We start from the raw sequence: 21,361 nt of genomic DNA, 5'->3' as shown, positions 1-21,361 counted from the left end.
TTTAAAAAGTTTTGTTTGTCTTGGCATTATTAGACCTATAGAAGTAGATGAGAAATAAATAAAGTACTATGAAAACACAACACTAATAACACAATGCACTTGTAATCACAACTACACAATCATTCAGCATTAGTAAACTAAACATAACCTAAAAGTTGCTATTTACAGACTAGTCACTTTCATTGAGTCAACATGCTTAGAACAGCTGATTGCAAAGATACTCAAATAAAACAGTTCAACATATTTAGCACAATATGGTACATTATGTGAATTTTGCTTTTTGCGCGGTGTTTTCGATAGAATAAATTTGTTGCAAGCCCTTACAAATATATTTTTTTGCAAATAAGCCAATTTCAAACCATATCATGTTACATATCATTTTAAAGAGGAAACTTGAATCTTTCCAGTAGTATCAAGAACAGAAAACCCATAAAAATTAAATTTTAAAGTGGTCTGCTCCCCGTAAGGTCTTTGGATGCTAACCAACCATTGTTTTTTTTCTAATATTGTTTATATTTTATTCAATAGATTGTAAGTACTAAATATAATCTATTACATATGTATAGTAATAAAAAACTGCCAAAATTGTCACTTTCACACCACTGCCTTACAAATATTAAAAAAAACTCAATTTGTGGATTATTTTAATAGCATATTGTGCATTCATACTGTAGTTATCGGTAATGTATTTAAATGTCAGTTTACTTGAAATTAACAATATACGAGAATCCACACCTGTTGTTAATTATATAGGTTATTTCTCGTACTTATAATGGTATGTTTAACAATGGTTATTTCTCGTACAGTACTTTGTTAAACTTTATGACCATTAAGAAAAAACCTAATCAACTATAAATAATTGTGTAGGATACTAAATGTATGTCCTTCAATCGCATAGAATAACGGAAGAATTTTGTTTTAGTTTCAGGTAACACCCAAATTGTTGTAATCTTAAGTCTGCCATTTACTGAATAAACACATTTATTATTAATCACATGTATTATTGGACTTCAATAGGCCTGTAAATTTTCATAGAAGGCATTTCGGTACAGTTTACAGTACGTCCAGTCTATATCGCTACCTACATTTTTCAGTGTTTCTCAGCAAAATACTGTCAGTCTACTAACGTCTGAGTGAATCAAACACGTGAAGTAACAGCCCGACTGGTACTTGTAGTGTAATACATCTGTGTGTAATTCTTATTCAATATCATACCACATATGAATGTCATAGCAATAGTGATCAAGGTTGACGTCCTACTTGTAAGAATTTGGAACTACTACCACGGAAAGAAGCGTGATTATGTTCAGTAAAGTGAGACTGCTTAAAATTTAAAATTAGTTTAGAGAGGAACGAGTCTAGGAAAAGTTATAACAATTGCATATTATCTATTAACGAAACAACTGTCTGTCATATGTCTAATAAACCCAATATGGAAGATACATTCAGCCAGTTATTTTTACTACCATACTCCCTCCCATTTTCCTATAATGTACAATAAACCTGCAGGCTGCAAGTGCATGATGTTCTACAAGTTCCAAATTCTTATTCAACTTCAATGGTCGACCTGGAAATTTCTAAAATCGACACAACGTATGGGGTTTGACTTACCTATATTAGGAGGAACAAACTAAAATAAAACTGTAGAACGCATTATCTTCTTTATGAGATTATTAAAAATGGAATTCACTATAGAACTGACTATAAACTTTCAACATAATAAGTAAAAACAATTAAATGTAGCTGTAAAAATGAGATTTTACAATGTACTTGTACGTTACCAGTATGATATAATACTAGATAAAATGTGGCAAACAGCTCTTTTAAGCATCAAAAATAAATAGATCAGTTATTAAGTTTTTTTTAGTTTTAACAGAATTCAAGATCACATTAGTATCACATATAAATGTTACTTTTTTGACATAGGCTACCTACTGTATATGGCTTATATTGATTCCCTAAACATAAATTTAAATGAAAAGTACGTAGATAGTAAGGTTTACTCATTTTTATGTTGTTGGCTGCCAAACTTTATATCTTCTGAACTGGTTTGATTTATAATATATTTTAATAAAAGTAACTGTTTAAGAGAAACTGTGCTGTTTTGGTTCAGGAGAGAGAGTAAAAAGAGCACTTAAAATCAAATTCATGTTATTAAGCTCTCTGTACCAGACTTTCAACAAAACCTTAACAAATTTATTATTCATTTACAACTTTGACATATATTGTCCAGTAAAAGTAAAATAGCGATTCTAGAGGATTATGAAAAAAATTAACATTTCTAACTGTCAGTAATCCACATTTAACTTTTACTGTTCCTTTTTAACTCTTTGGAAAATTCAATACCTTTGTATGGTTGTGGAACCTCATCTTCATGTTTGACGCAACAAATAATGTATTACGTTAATCCAATAATTGATTACAAAATCAATGACATTAAATTTATTATATTCCATTTTGGCATGAACTATTTATGACCTACAATAAAAAATGAAAAAAACCTAAAACGTCACCCTTTCTCAAATAAATTGTACAAAGTCATGCAATAGTTCATTAAGATACGCTCTTTCCCAACTTAAATCACGTAAGTATCCTAGTTTGCAACTAATAAGAACAGTTATATGCCATATTTGGTTGAAATAAGTGGAGCTGTAGGCAGTGGTGGTCCGGGATGCATGTATCTATGCTAGCGACTGGTACTGTACAGTCATGCGTAAAAACATCGGTTTGTGTTTAATCACTAGCCCTAGCCAGCGAGTAAGGTAAGCGGTGGCAGTGCATAGTCTATCTTTTACAAAGAGCAAAACAGTTGTCCCCCCCCCGTGCCATGTCTCACTGTTTCCTGGAAACGGTGCTTATTCCGTGGCTCTCTTTCGGGATAGGAATGCCTCAAGGGCCCTAGACGAGAAGCAACCTCGCACCTTCACAATATCCTGTGGCCATCTATACATTGATTTCCTAATTTCCTTCTTTAGCGTAAACAACAAATACTATAAAACATAGAGAGATTTATAAACATGTATGTTCATTCCACTAACACTTTTCATAATACAATTTAAACTTTTACCAACTATTCAAATTATTTGTTTGTATTTTAATACTAAAGTGACAACCACAGCAAAACCTTTGTACTACAAGGCAGCAAGGGTTTCCCCAACGTGTGTTAGCCATTTGTGCTAACTTTGAGAAAAAAATAATTCGGATAATATTCAGTTAAACAAATCAGTGATTCCAGAACAATTACATGTACTAATAAACATGGGATCGTAAGATTTATTAATGAACAATTAAAATATTCTGAAATTACGTACAGATATATCCACAGTGGACAAAGAATCAGCAAATCATCTGGACAAAGGTAAGATAACTCAGATTATGTTATTTTGTTTGTGATTTAGGCAATTAATAACCTAAAACAGCCAAGTAATGAGTGTATGATTTGCTGTAATATTTCCTTCAGGCTAAGAACAATGTTAAACTTCAAAACACATTACACCTTTATTTTTTAGGACATTTCTCATTTTCTTTGGATTTATCTACATTATAAAAAACAATGTAAAATAACCTGTTAACATTTCCTTTGACTGTACAACAAGTTGTCTTTTGTAAATAAACATACAAATAAATATATATTTTGTAAATATACCTGTTAAGATATTTGTAAGTACTACTCTGCTCAAACTTAGTAAAAAAGTTGTATTATTTTCTATAATATAAAATGCGTTAAGTTCTTTGACATATATGAACACTTTACACTATTATATGTGTTTAGTATTTCTATTTTAAGAAAAACAATTATCTTGTACATAACCTTATATAATATCCTTCTGAAAAGTTCTTATGCTTCTTGGTCCAGTATTCTTAGTTGTGGGTATAATTCTACACAATAGAATATAATTTGTTCGTTACATAAAAATGAGACAATAAGTATATTTTATAGGAATGCGTGAATTAAGGAAATAAAAATATGCCGGTTGGACATTTTTATTTTGTCTACATTAATATTATTTATTTTAAAAACATAATTTGTAAAATATTATGTATATTCATACAATACTCGAGGCTACGACCCTCAGAAATATGCCACCAGCAGGTAGTGAGTGGGCCGAATACCAGAAGTAGTCAGTAAATTGCATTGTTTCTTTCTCGTACACATTGCCTTATCTTGTAGGCAAGTAAACTTGTTCTACCTATCAAATGTCATTATCTGCACAAATAATTACCATAAATGTAGTATTATTACTAATTATTATTGAGTACTATTCATCTTACTATGCACTAATATAAATTCAGCTATAGTACACTAAATAGGTAGCCAAACGTTAGCCCATTAAACTATAACTGTATTTCCTTTTCAAGTAAATATGTTGTACATGGAAAAATAAAAAAATCTAATGTTTAAAACATTATACATAATGGTTTTTACTAAAACAAGATAGGTGTTACGCATAGACAATATATAGTTCAAAATATTATGCTAACAATAAAATTGTGCATATACGAGTAATAGAATTAAAGCGATCAAAATTCAATATACAACATGCAAAATAATTGAAAAAGCAGATGTGTTACAGTAAATACATAAATAAAATTTGGTAGTAATTAATACTTGATCTACTATTATTTAAATAACAATGCCAATGTATTTTAAACTTTGTAATTTGTATGCTGAAATTGATTTATACCAACGTGATTATTTGCTTGATAAACACAAAAGTTGTAAAATAGTGAATCAAATAGATAGAAACAATTTTGCCTGGCTATCACAAACATTATAACTTTAGTACTATAATAAAAATTCGATTATAAAGTTATTGATTAATAAAATCAATTTTAAACTCATATTCTACTAGTAATATAAGTATTGATTATTTAGGGACACTTTTTACTTAAGTCTGCCTGGATATTCAAACATTAAAGTACCTATAAAATGTTTTTAAACTATTATATAGGTGTACCTTAAAACTTATAGGGTGTTCCATGGATCAAGATGAGCTAAAAACTAAATGCAATCAATGGTTTATCTTTTTGGTTTACCATATGTCTGTCTGTGTTTCTTAGTTATTATTTTAAATTGAACAAAACCAGTAAATATACAAAAATTAATTTGGGACAATTATTTTTCTATCAGTCTAAAATCACGAGAAAAATTAATTATATATTATCATACTACATTTTAAAATGGCGGGCAGTTGAGGGTCTTGAAGGTTAATCCCGTAAAAATTACAAACATTATGAAAAATTTAAAAAAAAACATGTAAACAATGAAAACTTTGCCATTCATTACACAACAGTTAAAATATTATATCTACATTGCTTAAAATATGCCTGTAACTGTTTTAGGGCATTGCTCTTTGTCTGTAGGAAAGATTACAAATACAAATATACAAATATTCTTTATTTTCAAATACATTAAGTATTGAAATGGCGTCAAATAAAATCATCACAAACAGTTGTTACAATTTCAAAAATAAGCTTTTCAAATGGCAATGTTCATTGTCTTCTTTCAATAAACTCGTTAAGTGAGTAAAAAGGGATTGTTAATTAGCCAGTCAGTAAGAGTAGTCTTCAGTCTTCTCCCGGTGAGGCATCTCAATTCTTCAGGTAGAAGGTTGTGCAGCTTCATGCCCATGTAGGAGGGTTTCTTTTCATTATAGGGAGAGATGGTGAACTGGTAGTTGGTAACGAGTACCGTGTCTAGTATTGTAGTTCATGTAGGTGTCTATTCTGCGTCAGGGGTTGTCCAACAGCATACAAGATGACTTCTTTTATGTAGAGGTTTACTATTGGCATAATCTTCAGGGTTTTGAAGGCTTCTCTACAACTTTCTCTGTAGCCTAGCTCAGCTAAGGTTCTTACGGCCCTCTTTTGTAGAATCAAAACTTTCTGAAGATTACTTGCAGAAGTTCCTCCCCATATAAAGAATAAAGAATTTTATATTCTTAAATTTCAACAGTTAACAAAAATGTACACTTTTATCTCAACATTTAATAATTCTCTTGTCAGGCTGACCATTATTTTATTACTTAAACTTAGTAGTTTTGCATTGAAAACAGCCTTAACTATTACAATATACAGTATGTACATATTACAGTAGGTAATATTGACACAAGAAGGAAATTTAAGAAAATCTAGGGCCTCTAAGGCAAGCCTGTTCAGAGGTTCCTTTACAGTACTTACAAAAAAACAATAGCACTCAGAAAAAATTATTTTTTAAGAAAATTGACAAAGATGGTCTCAAAAAAAACAAAACATGTTGTGCCTCTTAGCAAAAAATTTATCCACAGTTAACAAAATAAACAAATGCAAACTTACAACAAGAGAAAATAACAACACCTGACTTCCCGTACCACCATCCACAAGGAAGCAGAACATAGACTACAGATACGGTACATAATAAAAACAAAAATATTGACTTCACAACTATATTAACAATAAATAAATATTTACATACAAATATTAACCATACATTACTGATAAACACTGATCATCTGAATAAGTAAGCTATTGTATAATATTAAACAAAAAACTCAATATCTTCCAAATGAAAGAGCCATGATTTTTAGTCTATTCAAAAAAAATATTTTTGTTGTATGAATTTTTAATATAATCAGGTATTTGGTTAAAAATCTTTGGTGCGATAAAATTATATGTTCTAGTGTAAAAAGATATTGTTGGCTTAGGTATTGTAAATTTATTTGCATTTCTTAATCTCAATTTATAGGTATTTACATTGGCTGGAATATTTCCACTTCTACAGTAAAAAAAGTTTTAATACTTTGAATACATATAAATATCTCAGAGGAAAAATTTTTAGTTCTAAGAACAATGGACGAGAAGGTTCATTATTTAGTTTTATTCGAGATTATTCTTACCAAAATGCTTCTGCCGTAGATATATTGAGTTCAAGTAAGAAAATATATGTATTGCCCCAAAAATACTATTCCATACTCTATTCTGCTCTGCACCATTGAAAAATAAACTGTACGCAAAAACTCTCTCACTACACATACTTTTTAAAAAATAGAAAAACCTTAGGATTTTATTTATTTTTACTATTTAATTTACTTATATGTATCTTCCAATTCATTTCACTATCAACATATACACCTAAATACTTTATTTCACTGGTTTTACCCCAAAACAGAACCATTTACTTTTTTTTACAATGGAATTTGTTGACTAATACAATCTGCACACCTATATAAAATCGGTACTGAAAAAATTTTACTTCTTTTTTTAAAGAAAAATTTATGTATTTTGTTTTTTTCAATGCTCAGTTGCATATGATTCACAGTGAAACACACCACTGTATCGCATCAAGGTCACGACTCATTGCTACTCGTACTGAGTCCCAAATCCTTGCTGGCATAGCACAAGGCAGTATCATCCGCAAAAGATGTTAAAGTACCATGAAAGCGAGCATTACAAAAATCATTTATATATATTATGAATATAAAATAGCTCCAAGAAACTGATCCTTGTGGTACACCATTTTTAATTACACCCATGTCACTACATACAGCATTAATTTTGACACATTGTTTTCTCTTCAGCAAGTAACTCTGAAACCAATCATATACAACTCCCCGAATGCCACACCGATTTAAAGCTTTTTCCAAAAGAATATTATGGTCAACTGTATCAAAGGCTTTTTTGATATCTAAAAATAGGCCACTAACATTTTTTCCGTCATTAATTCCATTCATAAACATTGGTCATTATCATTAGGCCATACCTGATGTGGAGTTTCAAACAAGGAATGGTAGGCAATTTTCGCAGTAGATATGTCGCTTATAGATTTTGTACGTTTGATCATATAAAGGGAGGAATTTAATTTGGAGAGAAGATTGTCTACATGCTGTGACCAGGTAAGTCCCTCATCAACAATGACTCCTAAATATTTAGCTTGGATGTTTCTTTCCACGTCGGGTATTGTTGGTACTTCATCACATCTTCTCCCAAATGCGACTTGACTAGTTTTGTCTGGATTTTACCACCAAGTCATTTGAGTGGCAGTACTGATAAGCCTATGTTCAAGGCTGTGAATGATCTGATATCTAGATTGTCTTTTTTGTCCACTCAAGAGCAAGGTGGTATCATCAGCGTACATTGAAACTGTACAAAATTTGTCCAGGTGTTCGGGTATGTCATTTGTAAACAGTATAAAATAATACTGGTCCCAAAACAGACCCCTGGGGCACTCCTCGATTTATAGGTAAAGGTCTTGATCTAGTTTATTGCTGTGATTCCACTTGTTGCTTGTTTTTATTTCTACTTTTTGTTTTCGGTCTTTAAGATAGCTTTTAAAACCAACATCTTGGCTGTGCTCTTAATTCCTAATTTGTCTAATTTGTGTAATATGAGATCATGGCTCAAGCAGTCAAAATGCTTTACTCAGGTCTAGGAAGAAACTAGTAACATGTTTTCCTTCCTCAAGGTTGTCAATTATGTAGTCAGCGAAATCGGTCAGGGCGGTCATGGTTGATTTTCCCTTGATGAAACCATGTTGTCTCTCAGTTAATAAAATTAAACTTCTCACAGTGGTCCAAAAGCCTTCTCAGGACAACTTTTTCTAAGATTTTAGAGAAAGTTGGCAATTATTGATATTGGCCTGTAATTGCCAACTTCGGTTTTACTCCCCTTTTATGTTTTGGGTAAACTTTTGCAAGTTTTAGGGCTGATGGTGGCTTGCGTGTTGGTAGTTATGTAAGTCATGGCCGGTGTCGAGGTTGTGTGTGGGTCTATGGATGGTTTAGGATTGTTTTTCAGCGTTCTCCTCAGCGATGCTGGTAAAGAAGTGATTCATATGCTTTGCAATTTTATAGGGGTTATCTTCTACATGTCCATCAATTTCAAAGCTTGAGTGTTTGTTGTATTACATTTTTTGTCTGTCTTTCATCGTTTATTATCTTCCACAAGGCTTTAGATTTATTTTCTGCTCTATTTATGAAACTGGCTGTTGCCTCTTGTCTTAATTTTTCTCAGCCTCAAGTCATATTCTTTCTTAGCCTTTGCTAGATTGCGTTTATCTTCTTCATTATTTGTTTTCTCATATACTAGAAGTTTCTGAAGGAAGTTTTCTTTTAGCAAGTTTACCTGATGGTCTACAAAATGTTTATTTGTCACCTTCTTTTTCCTTCTAATTTTCTTTAATGGACATGCTTGATTGAGAGCCATGGTAACTATTGACATAAAATTTAGTATATGCTTCTTCTGCAGTGTAAGCATTGTGCACTTCATCCCAATTTTCTTGTAGCAGTAAAGCATTTAACATACTAAGGTTATTCTGGGAATAGTTTCGGCTCATTCCACTGTAATAGGTGTTTTCCTGATAAGTCCTTATTTGTGATGTACAAAGTTGTGCAGTATGGTCAGATAGGCCGCTGTGAAATACCTTACTTTCTACGGTCTTCAAGTGGTAGATTTGTACAAACACAGTCAATTGAAGACCTTGTATTCGATGTAATCCTAGTAGGAGGTAGATTCAATCTATAAATGTTGTGACTGGCCAAAACATTATTAAGATTACAACAAATCTTACACTTCTTACTTGGTTATATTAGGTTATTAATTACCTAGATAACCGTTAAAATAATAAACAAAATTCAAATAATCTCACCTTTGACCAGATGATTTGCTGATTCTTTGTACACCATTTATACATAAGTACGAAATTTTATATTTTCATTTCATTTTAAGTTCATTAATAAATCTTATGTTCTCATGTTTATGAGCGCGCATAATTGTCTTGAATAATTTATTCTTAGCTTAATAATATTGTCTGTATTTGCTTTATTATTGATAAACGTTTTCAACTCATCAAAAGAACTACTTACTACAACCCATTTTTAATAATAACAGACAGCTACTTACTACTGTGACGTCATAGTTGTTGCACCTAAATGGGAGCCAGTTGCGACGGCTCCTCCCATTCTATTTATATGGAGAAACATAACGACACATAGGTACCGTATAACTAAAAAGTATTAAAGATACAGACTTGAAATTTTTGGTGTGTGATTGTTATTACTTAAGGCATATTTTCATGCAATTTGAGTGTTATTTAATAAATGTTTCAAATTATAAAACAAAACTAATCATTGCTTAAAAATGAATAACCGGTGAAAAAGTTATATATTTTTTATTATAACATATGTTGGTTAAAATCTAACAACAATGCATGACATTACTCACCATAGTATGGAGGAGGTATATACAAAATTTGAAGATGATACGTTGAATAGTTTTTAAAATAATGGTTCCTAAGTTTAAAAAACACAGGTTTCGGGAAATTGAGTTTAAAGTCAAAAAATCTAAACACTACTTCTAAAATCCACCAGGACAGTAATCAGCACTTTCACTCTCTTCTCGTTTCTTCTTCAAAAGCCTCCTTCTTACTCTCTTCTTCTTGTTTCCCTCTCTTATTTCTATGCTGGCTCTTTTTATCCTTTCACTATCAATGTTTCGTAGGCCTTCGACCATAAAACTTTCTGGGTTGAAACCCCAGGAGCTTGAAGAAATTAGTTTTGGCTATGGATCCCTCATTGAAGCACATGACAGCATCAGTTGCACCTAATTTAATTACATTTAGTCCTACAAAAACAGTTTTTGGCAATCTGTGCCAAATAACACCATTCAGACTCTCGTTCAGGTTCTGAGTTTTCCCGTGTAAGCACCGTTTCAAAAGATTTGGATTTGACAAATCTCTAAAAACAGGTTTGATCAAATCCATGACAGCATCTGGCAAAGAGTGTTTGTGGCTGTAGGCTTTTCCTTTTTGTTTCTGCTTATTGAATTGACACCATGTTTCGCTATCATTAGGACACAGCTGGTGCTGAGGCTTCTCGTCAGAAGACAATTTATGGTAAAAGGTGACCATATATATCGCTTTCTGTATTTTTCCTAATAGATAGGCCATAGTACCTTTGCAACTGGTCTATCTCTTCATCTTTTAGTCTTCCTTTTCCTGCCAATAACTTACCATCGCTCAATTTCACGCCTTTATTTTCTTTCTTCAACTTCCGCAATCTGGTGCCTACACGTTTCTGTACGTGTCCAACACATTCTAACTTACATATACTAACATTATCACCATATGGCTTAATCTCCAGAACCGCTGCAAAACCTTTGAGTCGCCATCACCCAAGTATTGGATGTAGCGTAGGCCTAGCTTTGCCTCAGGTCGTGCACAAAGGATTTTAGCTCCGACCACCTCCATCCCACCACTGGATCCTGAATAAGTTTGGGTGCATAGGCCAGAGTTCTTATGTGCCTCTTTTCTTTCCGGCATTGATGACAAACTTCCTTGAGCACAAAAATTGCAATATTTAGAAATGCACTCAAAGTCCAAGACTTTCCTGAGTCAAACGAAGTTACAGTAACAATGCCGTTCATCGATGTGTGTCCTCGCTTTTGCCAGGTTCCATCGAACGCAGCAGGCACATCTCGGTTTCCCTCATTATCCTCTATAGCTTCAGTTGCAGCATTTCTGAGTGATGCATCACATACGTCAGTGGCCGCACTTAAAATTAACTTTTTGTGCAAGTTAGGTTTGTTGGTCGGTGCAGCCATGTTCATTACAGCGGAAAATGTTCTTCCAGTCTGAGTTCCTTTTCCTATCGACCTAAGTGCATATATGTACCTCAAGTTCAACTCGTAAGCTCTGTTTACAACCTTGGAATTTATTTTGGTCTGAAAATGTTGGCAATTAGTACACGTTAAAACCATGCGATGAACAATACCTGACTTGAATGTGTCATCAAGGCTAATCTCAAGACAATCTGTACAGTCACAAAACTTGCATTTCGAATCAATGCGGACACTTCCTCCAGGTTGACAATGAAATGTACATATTTGTATTGTTATACTCACTAACAACAGGCAGTTTAGAACTGTTCAGTTTTCTTATAACTAGATGACTTCTTTGGCCTGTTAGAGCTTGTAGATGGCGTAGGATCATTGTTCGAAGAGTTAGCGTTAGGCCTAGTGCGTGTAAACTGATTACCTCTAAACTTACTGTTATGGTTAAACTTTTTAATTCTAGGCATAGTTAACAAGCAAATTAGTTTATGTAACAATATAAGATAAGACACTCTGACAAATAAAAGGAATCTTTCACTAAAACACAAATTCAAACTATAACACTTGATCGCTAAAGTAAACAAACAGTCTGGTAGATGACACATGACAATGTTGTCAAATGATTATTTACAATGCAGAATATAAACAAACCAATGTAGCCAACCTAAGCCGAAAAATAAATTCCAAAGTGAAACACTATACTATAACAAATCACTCCTAACGCAGGCCAGTCTTAGAGCGAGCTTCAAAATTGAGTAAGGGTTTACTAACAATATTTTTATATCAATAACTAAATATAATAACTATAAAGTGTCATATATATTCTTAATCTGGAAGAAACATAGAATTAAAAAATATTATTTTTAATATATCCATTTTTTATATATTTTCGCGACTGGCTCCCCGAGAACGGTCATCGTTAACATACACACAATATAACATAATTTTTCTAAACAGCAGGCACTGCTAAGTATTATAGCAGTGAATTTGGAATTTTATTACAGCATATCCTTTAGTCAGTTTGTAATAAATGTAGTATTATTTAGTAATAATAAATACTACATATTGATTTTTCATTTTAGTTTGGACTAGAAAAGTTTACTATTGTTTATAATACCACCTTATATCTATATATTTTAATACAATTAATATTTAAAAACTCACCATCTTGAAAGTTGTTATTTACTACAAATAATTATATTCTAGGTGTACCTCCTTCCTTAAAAAAATATTAGGGGAAAATGTATATCCTTAGTAAAATTAGTTATTGTCAAATAATTGTATGCAAAACTAAATAAGATTTGTTCATACAGTGATGTTTTTATCCTTTTAAATTTTAAACTTTTGTGGGAACAATATATTACATATATTGGATTATAATAAAAAAATGTATTATTAAACACTTAAAACAGAGCAAAAATTCAAAAATTGTATGCTACTTCAGTCCATGGTTTCATGTTATGAATATAGATTATAGTGTATTCAATACAACAAATTACAAAACGCTGTAAATAAACGAATATGAAAATTTAAATGTAATTATTTATTAAATTTTGTTTTTATACTGAAACAACATGTGAACTGTAACTTAAATATATATAATGATGCACATATTGATGATTCCAACGCCTAATGTTCAAATGGAAGAAGTAAAAAGTAAGTAAAAACGACACACACAGCTTATAAGAATAGGTAAACAGTTCATAAATTTTATGTATTATTATGATGATGTACATTTTAGTACTTGTCATTGAGAATTGAATTACCACCAAAGACATTTTACTTGCAGATGGTAAAAGCATGTTAACCATATTTAGTTAAAATTACCTAACAGATATGAAATGTCTATACTACTCCTCCTGTTATGGGTTACCATGTGTGTTTTCAAACTTTCACTTCTAGTATACCCACAGCTGCATAAGGAACACCTATACGGTTTTTCGCCTGTGTGGCTTAAAGTATGTCTTTTTAAACGTCCACTTGTAACACACGCAAAGCTACATTAAGAACAACTAAAAGGTTTTTCATCTGTGTGAATTAACATAAATGTAACTTTAAACTTACTTTCCTTGTACACTCGTAGTTGCATAGAAAACATTAACGTATGTGGTTTCTCAACAGTGTGAGTTAACATATGTATTTTTAGATCTCTACTTTGATTAGATGCAAAGTTGCAAACGTAACACCTATGGGGTTTTCTCATCTGTATGGGTCAACATATGTCTCTTTAAACCCCCATTTAAACTACACACATAACACACTGTTATTCGATATATAAGTATCGATTATTGTAAAAAGCAATATAAAGACCGGGTCCGCTTATCCTACTCCGATCTAATTTTCTCGATCGGGGCACAAAGCAAACTGTACAATGGTACTTGAAATATCTTAGACTGAAAGTGAATTTAAACTTATGGAATTTGTGTCTTTTTAACCAAATTAGTTTATCGAGACTCATTTATATAGAATAAGTGTCCTGAATTACTTATCAACACCTAGTAAAATCCTTGAGAGATGGAGTTATGAAATTTGGTACATACCTTCATACTGCATCCTAGAGGTTTACGAAGGAATGACATTTCTCTATGACATCAGGGCTGGTGATAGAGTTGTAAAAACTTCCTTAAGAAATGCATCGCGGTAAAGACATTTTATTTATTAAAAGAACCTATCAAATATTAATACAATTTTCTATGTAAACATTATACTATTACAACACAATATTACAATAGGTTAATAACACCGAATCTTGTTTACAGTGTGGGAAAACAATAATGCATACAAATTGAATTAGATATAACAAAGTAATAAATATGGAAATTATAAGATTAAAGGTCGACCTGGCAAATCACGAATTTGATGTTATCAACGTATTCTGCTCATCCTCCTGAACAAAAATATATATGGTTTTAGGGGGTGCAAATGACAAATAACATGATTTTAGAGGGTATATACATAAATAGTTAAGTTTTAATGTTCTGTTTGTGTGCTGTGTCTATACATCTGTAAATATTATCTGCGTGTGGGACTGATAGCGTATCTGTTATCTGAGCGCTCTAGGGCAGAAGTCAGAGATAACTCTTGTAGCGTAGGTTGGATCGAGTGAGTGCGTGACAATCATGGATCAACCATCCACTAGTTCGAATAATCGTAGTGAACTGGTGTGTCGTAAATATTATCTGCGGCTGGAACTGATAGCGTATCTGTTATCTGAACGCTCCGGGGCAGAAGTCAGTGCTTCACTAGATACCGTGTACTGTAGTTTGGATCGAGTGAGTGCGTGACGATCATGGGTCAACCATCCACTAGTTCAACAAATCGTAGTGAATTGGTGGTGTGTCGGGCATTTTAAGAGTTGTACCGTATATTGTTTTACCGTATATTGTTTTGTTCTGTAGGACGATTTCAATAATTTATAACGCGAAACTCGTATTTTGCCGCTTCGGCCGTTAATGTGACAATTACCATAAATATTGTAAGAAACAAACTTAAGTTTAATAAATATTCTAAAATAATCGTCACCTAGTTTCTCGCATGTCGCTAGTGATAGATTGCTAGAGCACCACATCTTTGTGGCATTTCTTATAAATACAGCTAGTGACGATAAACCGTCACTGTTCAACTCGGCGTAAGGGTTAAATTAATATAGTATTACAATTGTTGTCTAATTGATTTTAAATTAGACTAGGGAATCGAAAATTTTCGACCGGGAAAAAGCGGGAATTTGAAAAGATGTTTTAAGTGGTCACCCTAGTAAGCTTGTATTGTATAACTTCTTGTGATTTACCTACAGACCTGATTTACCTGTGTTGTTGTTGCTCTATCAAGATTATTGATTGTGTTATAATGATGCTCTTATATTGTGTAGTTTTGAGTTCACATATAATTCTACATTCTTTTTCTATGTCAACAAATGTGGTGGTGATTGTCCTCTAACTAAGCAATGCAATGCATTGCTATTTCATTGTTTTAGATGAGTTTAACATGGTTTAGGCAAATTAGTAATATTTAGTGAACATTAGTGATTAGTCTTTTAGAGTTTTATATTTTACTGATCGGTGCAAATCTCGAGGGATGTTTTTTATTCGTATCCTATTTGCACATCTTATTATTAAATTATTTTTCCCGTCTAGTGATTGGTTGGATTTTGCATCATTGTGCATTTCAAATAAAGATTACTTCGTGCTTTGTTGTCGCCATTAGCCATTTTTTATTTGACTTGCATTGTGTTCGTGTGATAGTAAGCTTGTAGAACTAATAGTAATCCAGCAGAAACCGATATGTAGGCCAACCCCTCCGGAAAGAATAAAAAGAAAAGTAAGTAAGTTATAAAAAAGTGTGTTTTACCTATGAAGTGGTTGCTTTAACAAGTGTTTTGTTGCGTTGGTATGTCAATCTGATATTGTGTACTTTTGAGTTCGACATAGAGTTTTACAATTCTTGGCCAATTTGTGGCTATTGTCCTCTAGCTGAGAAGACACTCTTGTTTCAGACAAGTTTAATATGACTAGGTGAGTTGTAACCCCTAGTGAACATTAGTGATTAGCCTTTTGTAATTCTATATTTTACTGATCGGTATATCTCGAGGGATGTTTATCGTTCGTTGTCATCAATGCGGGGCAGCACGGATGCTCTGAGGCATTACTATTAGCCCGTTCATCTATTAGTGCCTTTTACGAGATTAAGAATCTTTCTGAAATTTAATTGCTATTTGTAGTTTCAATTGGATTTTTAAGCATTTTTCTTAAAAAAAAAAAAATTGTGAAGTGGCTAAAGTAAACAATTGCCCACAGGATTTGTTATAGACTCTGGTTAAAAAATATGTAAGAGTATGATAAGCGTCAAAAATTGGGTAAACAATAAGACGGCTTTATACGGGCTTGGCCTTTATACCGATATTAGCAAAAAATGTTGCTTACTTACACCTTTTGGTATAATCAACCAATAATGATTAAATTAAATCAATACAGTTAGTTACAAATTATTATAATCACTATTTAAATTGTTGTTACTCTTGTTATTATTTTTGTTAACTTGTTACAAAATTGCTATACTAATAATATTACTTTGGTTATTTTTATTACTTCCTATACATTTTTGTACACTTGTGGATGTTGCTATTGTCAATTGATTACATTAGTATTAAATATATTGTCATTGTTATTTTGTTGCCATTTACAGTTTTTTTAATTACCTTCTTAGTTGGAGTAATTACAATGCATATGTGAATACCTTGTTTATTGCTGTAAAAGTAGTTCTGTATATACCAACCTGTTAACACAATTTTTAGTATGTAAATATATTATTTTGTTTTAAAAGTCACTACATCTTTATAAAATTCAAGTTTGCGAAGACTAAAACTAAATATCAATGAAGAAAATTAACTGTCTTTTTCTTGGTTTTACGATGTTGTTATATTTTCTGATTTATTTAAATACTTGTCATGTAAACTGACCTAATTGCCTGTTAGGTGGTCAAGGTTCCTTTATTTTATTTTTACTTATATCCCCATTGTAATACAATTTTGACAGTATTAACAGCCAAGATGGCCAAAGAGCCAATAACAATTATAAGAACAAATAATGGGCTAATTTAGTACAAATATAACTGCAACAACAATTAAATTGAATATCTAAAACAAACCAATACAATGAAATTGACATTCTTGCTAGGTTGAAGATGAGAGGGTGGTTGAGTGAGGGAGGGGTCTCTCTCAACCAAGTAAAATGCTTTCTTGAGTTTGAGAAAAACAAGGATAGAGTGACGCTCTCTTATTAGTACCATTTAGAACAGTTTTTACATGAATTCTGCATGAAACTTCTAGTTTTTAAATATTGTAATGAATAATTTTTCAAGACCAGTGATCACTAAAAATTGTATATGTGCAAAGCAACAAAGAGTGTTGAAATCGTTAAGTTGTGTAATATCAAAAATGGCCGTATTGAAAGCTTTAAAAAAATTAAAATTATATAAACTGAGTCGCTGTTTTAACATTAATATCATATACAAAAATTAAGTTTTTTTTATTATATTCTGATGTATCTCTTATAGCATCCAAGATCCCTTCAGAGTAAATAAATTAATTAAGGAAAACAATGTAATCTTCTATAAATGTGATTGGTATACAACTCCTTTCTTAAAGACCAACCTGGTTTAATTTAATTTATACATCATGTACACTGAAATGCATTGTGAATAATGTATATATCACAGGTACATGAAAAATGTAAAGTATTTACTTCCTAGTAGAAAAATATCAAATATATATTCGTGAACTTGTTATAATGCTTGGCTGTTGAGAGCTGTAGGAATGCTGTAATATTAAATAAATTTGCAAATTACTTTGTGAAACAATTGACAACCCATCAACCTTGTCTGTATCTTATTACAGCCTATTATTACTCATATGTCTCTAATGTTTTTTTTATTTTCAGATAGTTTCACCGTCATGAGTCAGCTAACCACATAGTCTACAGAAAACAAAGTGCTAGTTATATACTTAAAATTATTACCTTAAACAAGATCTAAAACAGAACAACTATAAGTATTTGGAAATTTACTACTATAAGTGAGTGATTTAGTTCTTGTGCTACTACGTACATGCAAGAAAAGAAAATTAAGTCAAATTTTAAAAATCAATTGTATTTGATACATTTACTTTAGCTAGTACTACAGTAAACTCAAAGAATATCGCATAGGTGAAGCCTTTATTAAATGTTTTCTGTGCAACTATACAACTACGAATAGCGAGAGATCGTGTCAAAGCATACTAGTGAAAAACCTTTTAAATGTTGCTTGTGTAGCTATGCAAGTAACAAAGTGGAAGTTTAGCAAAACATATATTAACACATACGGATGAATAACCTTACAAATGTCCCCTTCGGCTTTGCCTTTTTTATGGAGATTAAAAAAAGCATATGTTAAGACATACGAGTGTGAGACTTTTAAATTATCTCTTTGTAGCTATGCTAATACCGTAAGTGGGAACTTATAGAAAAATATACAGTGACACATACTTTCAAGAAACATTACAGGTGTTCCCATTGCAGTTATTTGGCTATTACTAGTGAGGAATTTCCAGAGATGTTAAGCAATACAGTTGATAAACCTTACAAGTGTTCTCTCTGTAGTTGTTCATGTACTTATAAATGGAGTTTAAAAGCTCATATGGTAATTCACACAGGTGAAAAACCTTATAAGTGTTCCATGCGCTATGCGTGTAGCCAAAGTGGAAATTTGAAAACATATGTTGACGCATACAGGTGAAAAACCTTATAAGTGCTCTCTGTGCAGCTACACGTGTACTGTCAGTGGCAGTTTAAAAAAGCATATGTTGATGCATACGGGTGAGAAGCCTTATACGTGTTCCCTTTGCAGCTTTGCGAGTGCTGTAAGCAGTAGTTTAAAAAGGCACATGTTAAGGCATACAGATGAAAAACCTTTCAAGTGTTCCTTTTGTAACTATTCTAGTTACACAAGTGGAAATTTACAAAAACACATAATGATGCATACGGGTGAAAATTCTTACAGGTGTTTCATTTGCGATTATGCGACTGTTCATAGTGGAGATTTAAAAAAGCATATGTTAAGACATACGGGTGAAAAACCTTATAAGTGCTCCCAGTGCAGCTATACATGTACTCAAAAAGAGAATTTGAAAAAACATATAGCAAGACATACAGGTGAAAAGCCTCACAAGTGTTCTCTTTGTAGTTATGCGACTGCTTACAATGAAGCCTTAAAAATTCATATGTTAAAACATACGAATGAAATTCCCTACATGTGTTCTCTTTGCAGATTTACTACTGCGTATAATGGAGGTTTAAAAAAACATATGTTAAGACATACAGGTGAAAAGCCCTATAAGTGCTCCCAGTGTAACTATGCATGTTCTGTAAGTGTGTCTTTGAAAAGACATATGTTAAGGCATACAGGCGAGAAACCTTACAAGTGTTCCCTTTGCAGCTTTCTGACTGCTTATAGTGGACATTTAAAAAGACATATGTTAATACATACGGGTGAAAAACCTTATAAGTGCTCCCAGTGCAGCTATACATGTACTCAAAAAGAGCATTTGAAAAAACATATATCAAGGCATACTGGTGAAAAACCCTACAAGTGTTCCTTTTGCATGTATGAGACTGCTTATAGTGGAGCCCTAAAAAGGCATATGTCAAGACATACTAGTGAAAATCCTTATAAGTGTTCTCTTTGCAGCTATGAAAGTGCTGATAGTAGACAATTTAAAATGCATATGCAAAAGCATAAAGTAGAAAACCCGTAAATAGAAAACATACATTAACTGCATGTAAAAAACCTAGTATGTACTGTGAGATTGCAAGTTTCCTTTGCAGGTATGCGAGTACTGACAGTGACACTTAAAAAGCATATGCAAAGGGAAACTGTTCACATGTTTTGTTTAACATAATTCAACTAACACACCGAAATGAAGTGAAATATTTAGGAATCCACATCAATAGGTGATAAACATGGTGAACCCACCTTTGGAAATTTTTCAGTTCCTCAAGTTAAGGTCTTTGGATGCTAATCAACCATTGTGTTTTTAATATTGTTCATATTGTAAGTAGTAATTATAAGTTACAAACACTGGCAAAATTGTAACTTTCGCACCACTGCCTTACAAACATTAAAAAAACTCAGTGGATTATTTTATTATTAGCATATTATAATCAGCGGTAACTTATTTAAATTTCAGTTTACTTGAAATTTACAATGTCCACACTCCATTATTCATTATATAGTTTATTTCTCGTACTTTATGGTAAGTTTAACTTTGACCATTACAAAAATTCTAATGAACTATAAATAATTAATTGTGTAGGATATTAAATTTATGTCTTTCAATCGCATAGAATAACGGAAGAATTTGTTTTAGTTCCAGGTAACACCCAAATTGTTGTAATCTTAAGTCTGCCATTTACTGAAACACACCTTTATTATTAATCACATGTATTATCGGACTTCAGTAGGCCTGTACAATTTCATAGAAGGCATTTCGGTACAGTTTACAGTATGTCCAGTCTATATCGCTACCTACATTTTTCAGTGTTTCTCAGCAAAATACTGATGTCTACTAACGTCTGAGTGAATCAAACAGGTGAAGTAACAGCCCGACTGGTACTTGTAGTGTAATACATCTGTGTGTAATTCTTATTCAATATCATACCACATATGAATGTCATAGCAATAGTGATCAAGGTTGACGTCCTACTTGTAAGAATTTGGAACTACTACCACGGAAAGAAGCGTGATTATGTTCAGTAAAGTGAGACTGCTTAAAATTTAAAATTAGTTTAGAGAGGATTACGAGTCTAGGAAAAGTTATAACAATTGCATATTATCTATTAACAAAACAACTGTCTGTCATATGTCTAATAAACCCAATATGGAAGATACATTCAGCCAGTTATTTTTACTACCATACTCCCTCCCATTTTCCTATAATGTACAATAAACCTGCAGGCTGCAAGTGCATGACGTTCTACAAGTTCCAAATTCTTATTCAACTTCAATGGTCGACCTGGAAATTTCTAAAATCGACACTACGTATGGGGTTTGACTTAGCTATATTAGGAGGAACAAACTAAAATAAAACTGTAGAATGCATTATCTTCTTTATGAGATTATTGAAAACGGAATTTACTATAAAACTGACTATAAACTTTCAACATAATGAGTAAAAACAATTAAATGTAGCTGTAAAAATGAGATTTTACAATGTACTTGTACGTTACCAGTACGATATAATACTAGATAA

At 32.1% G+C, this 21,361-nt stretch overlaps 1 protein-coding gene across 3 annotated transcripts in view; it reads left to right on the top strand.

Annotated features, from left to right (window-relative positions):
* LOC124371686 (zinc finger protein 431-like) overlaps positions 1-20,999 on the top strand; it is a 29,040-nt gene extending 8,041 nt beyond the window's left edge. For all 3 annotated transcript variants that reach the window (XM_046830023.1, XM_046830024.1, XM_046830022.1), the window contains one exon: positions 18,018-20,999. In XM_046830023.1, the coding sequence (XP_046685979.1) occupies positions 18,830-19,867 (1,038 nt within the window). In that variant the 5' untranslated portion in view covers positions 18,018-18,829 and the 3' untranslated portion in view covers positions 19,868-20,999. The remainder of the gene's footprint in view (positions 1-18,017) is intronic.
* Positions 21,000-21,361: the final 362 nt, after the last annotated feature.

The sequence above is a fragment of the Homalodisca vitripennis genome, unplaced genomic scaffold (genome assembly GCF_021130785.1).
Source record: "Homalodisca vitripennis isolate AUS2020 unplaced genomic scaffold, UT_GWSS_2.1 ScUCBcl_1840;HRSCAF=5962, whole genome shotgun sequence".
Classification (NCBI taxonomy): Eukaryota; Metazoa; Arthropoda; class Insecta; order Hemiptera; family Cicadellidae; genus Homalodisca; species Homalodisca vitripennis.
The sequence above is the reverse complement of the archived record's forward strand: the minus strand, read 5'-3'. Positions and strand labels throughout refer to the sequence as shown.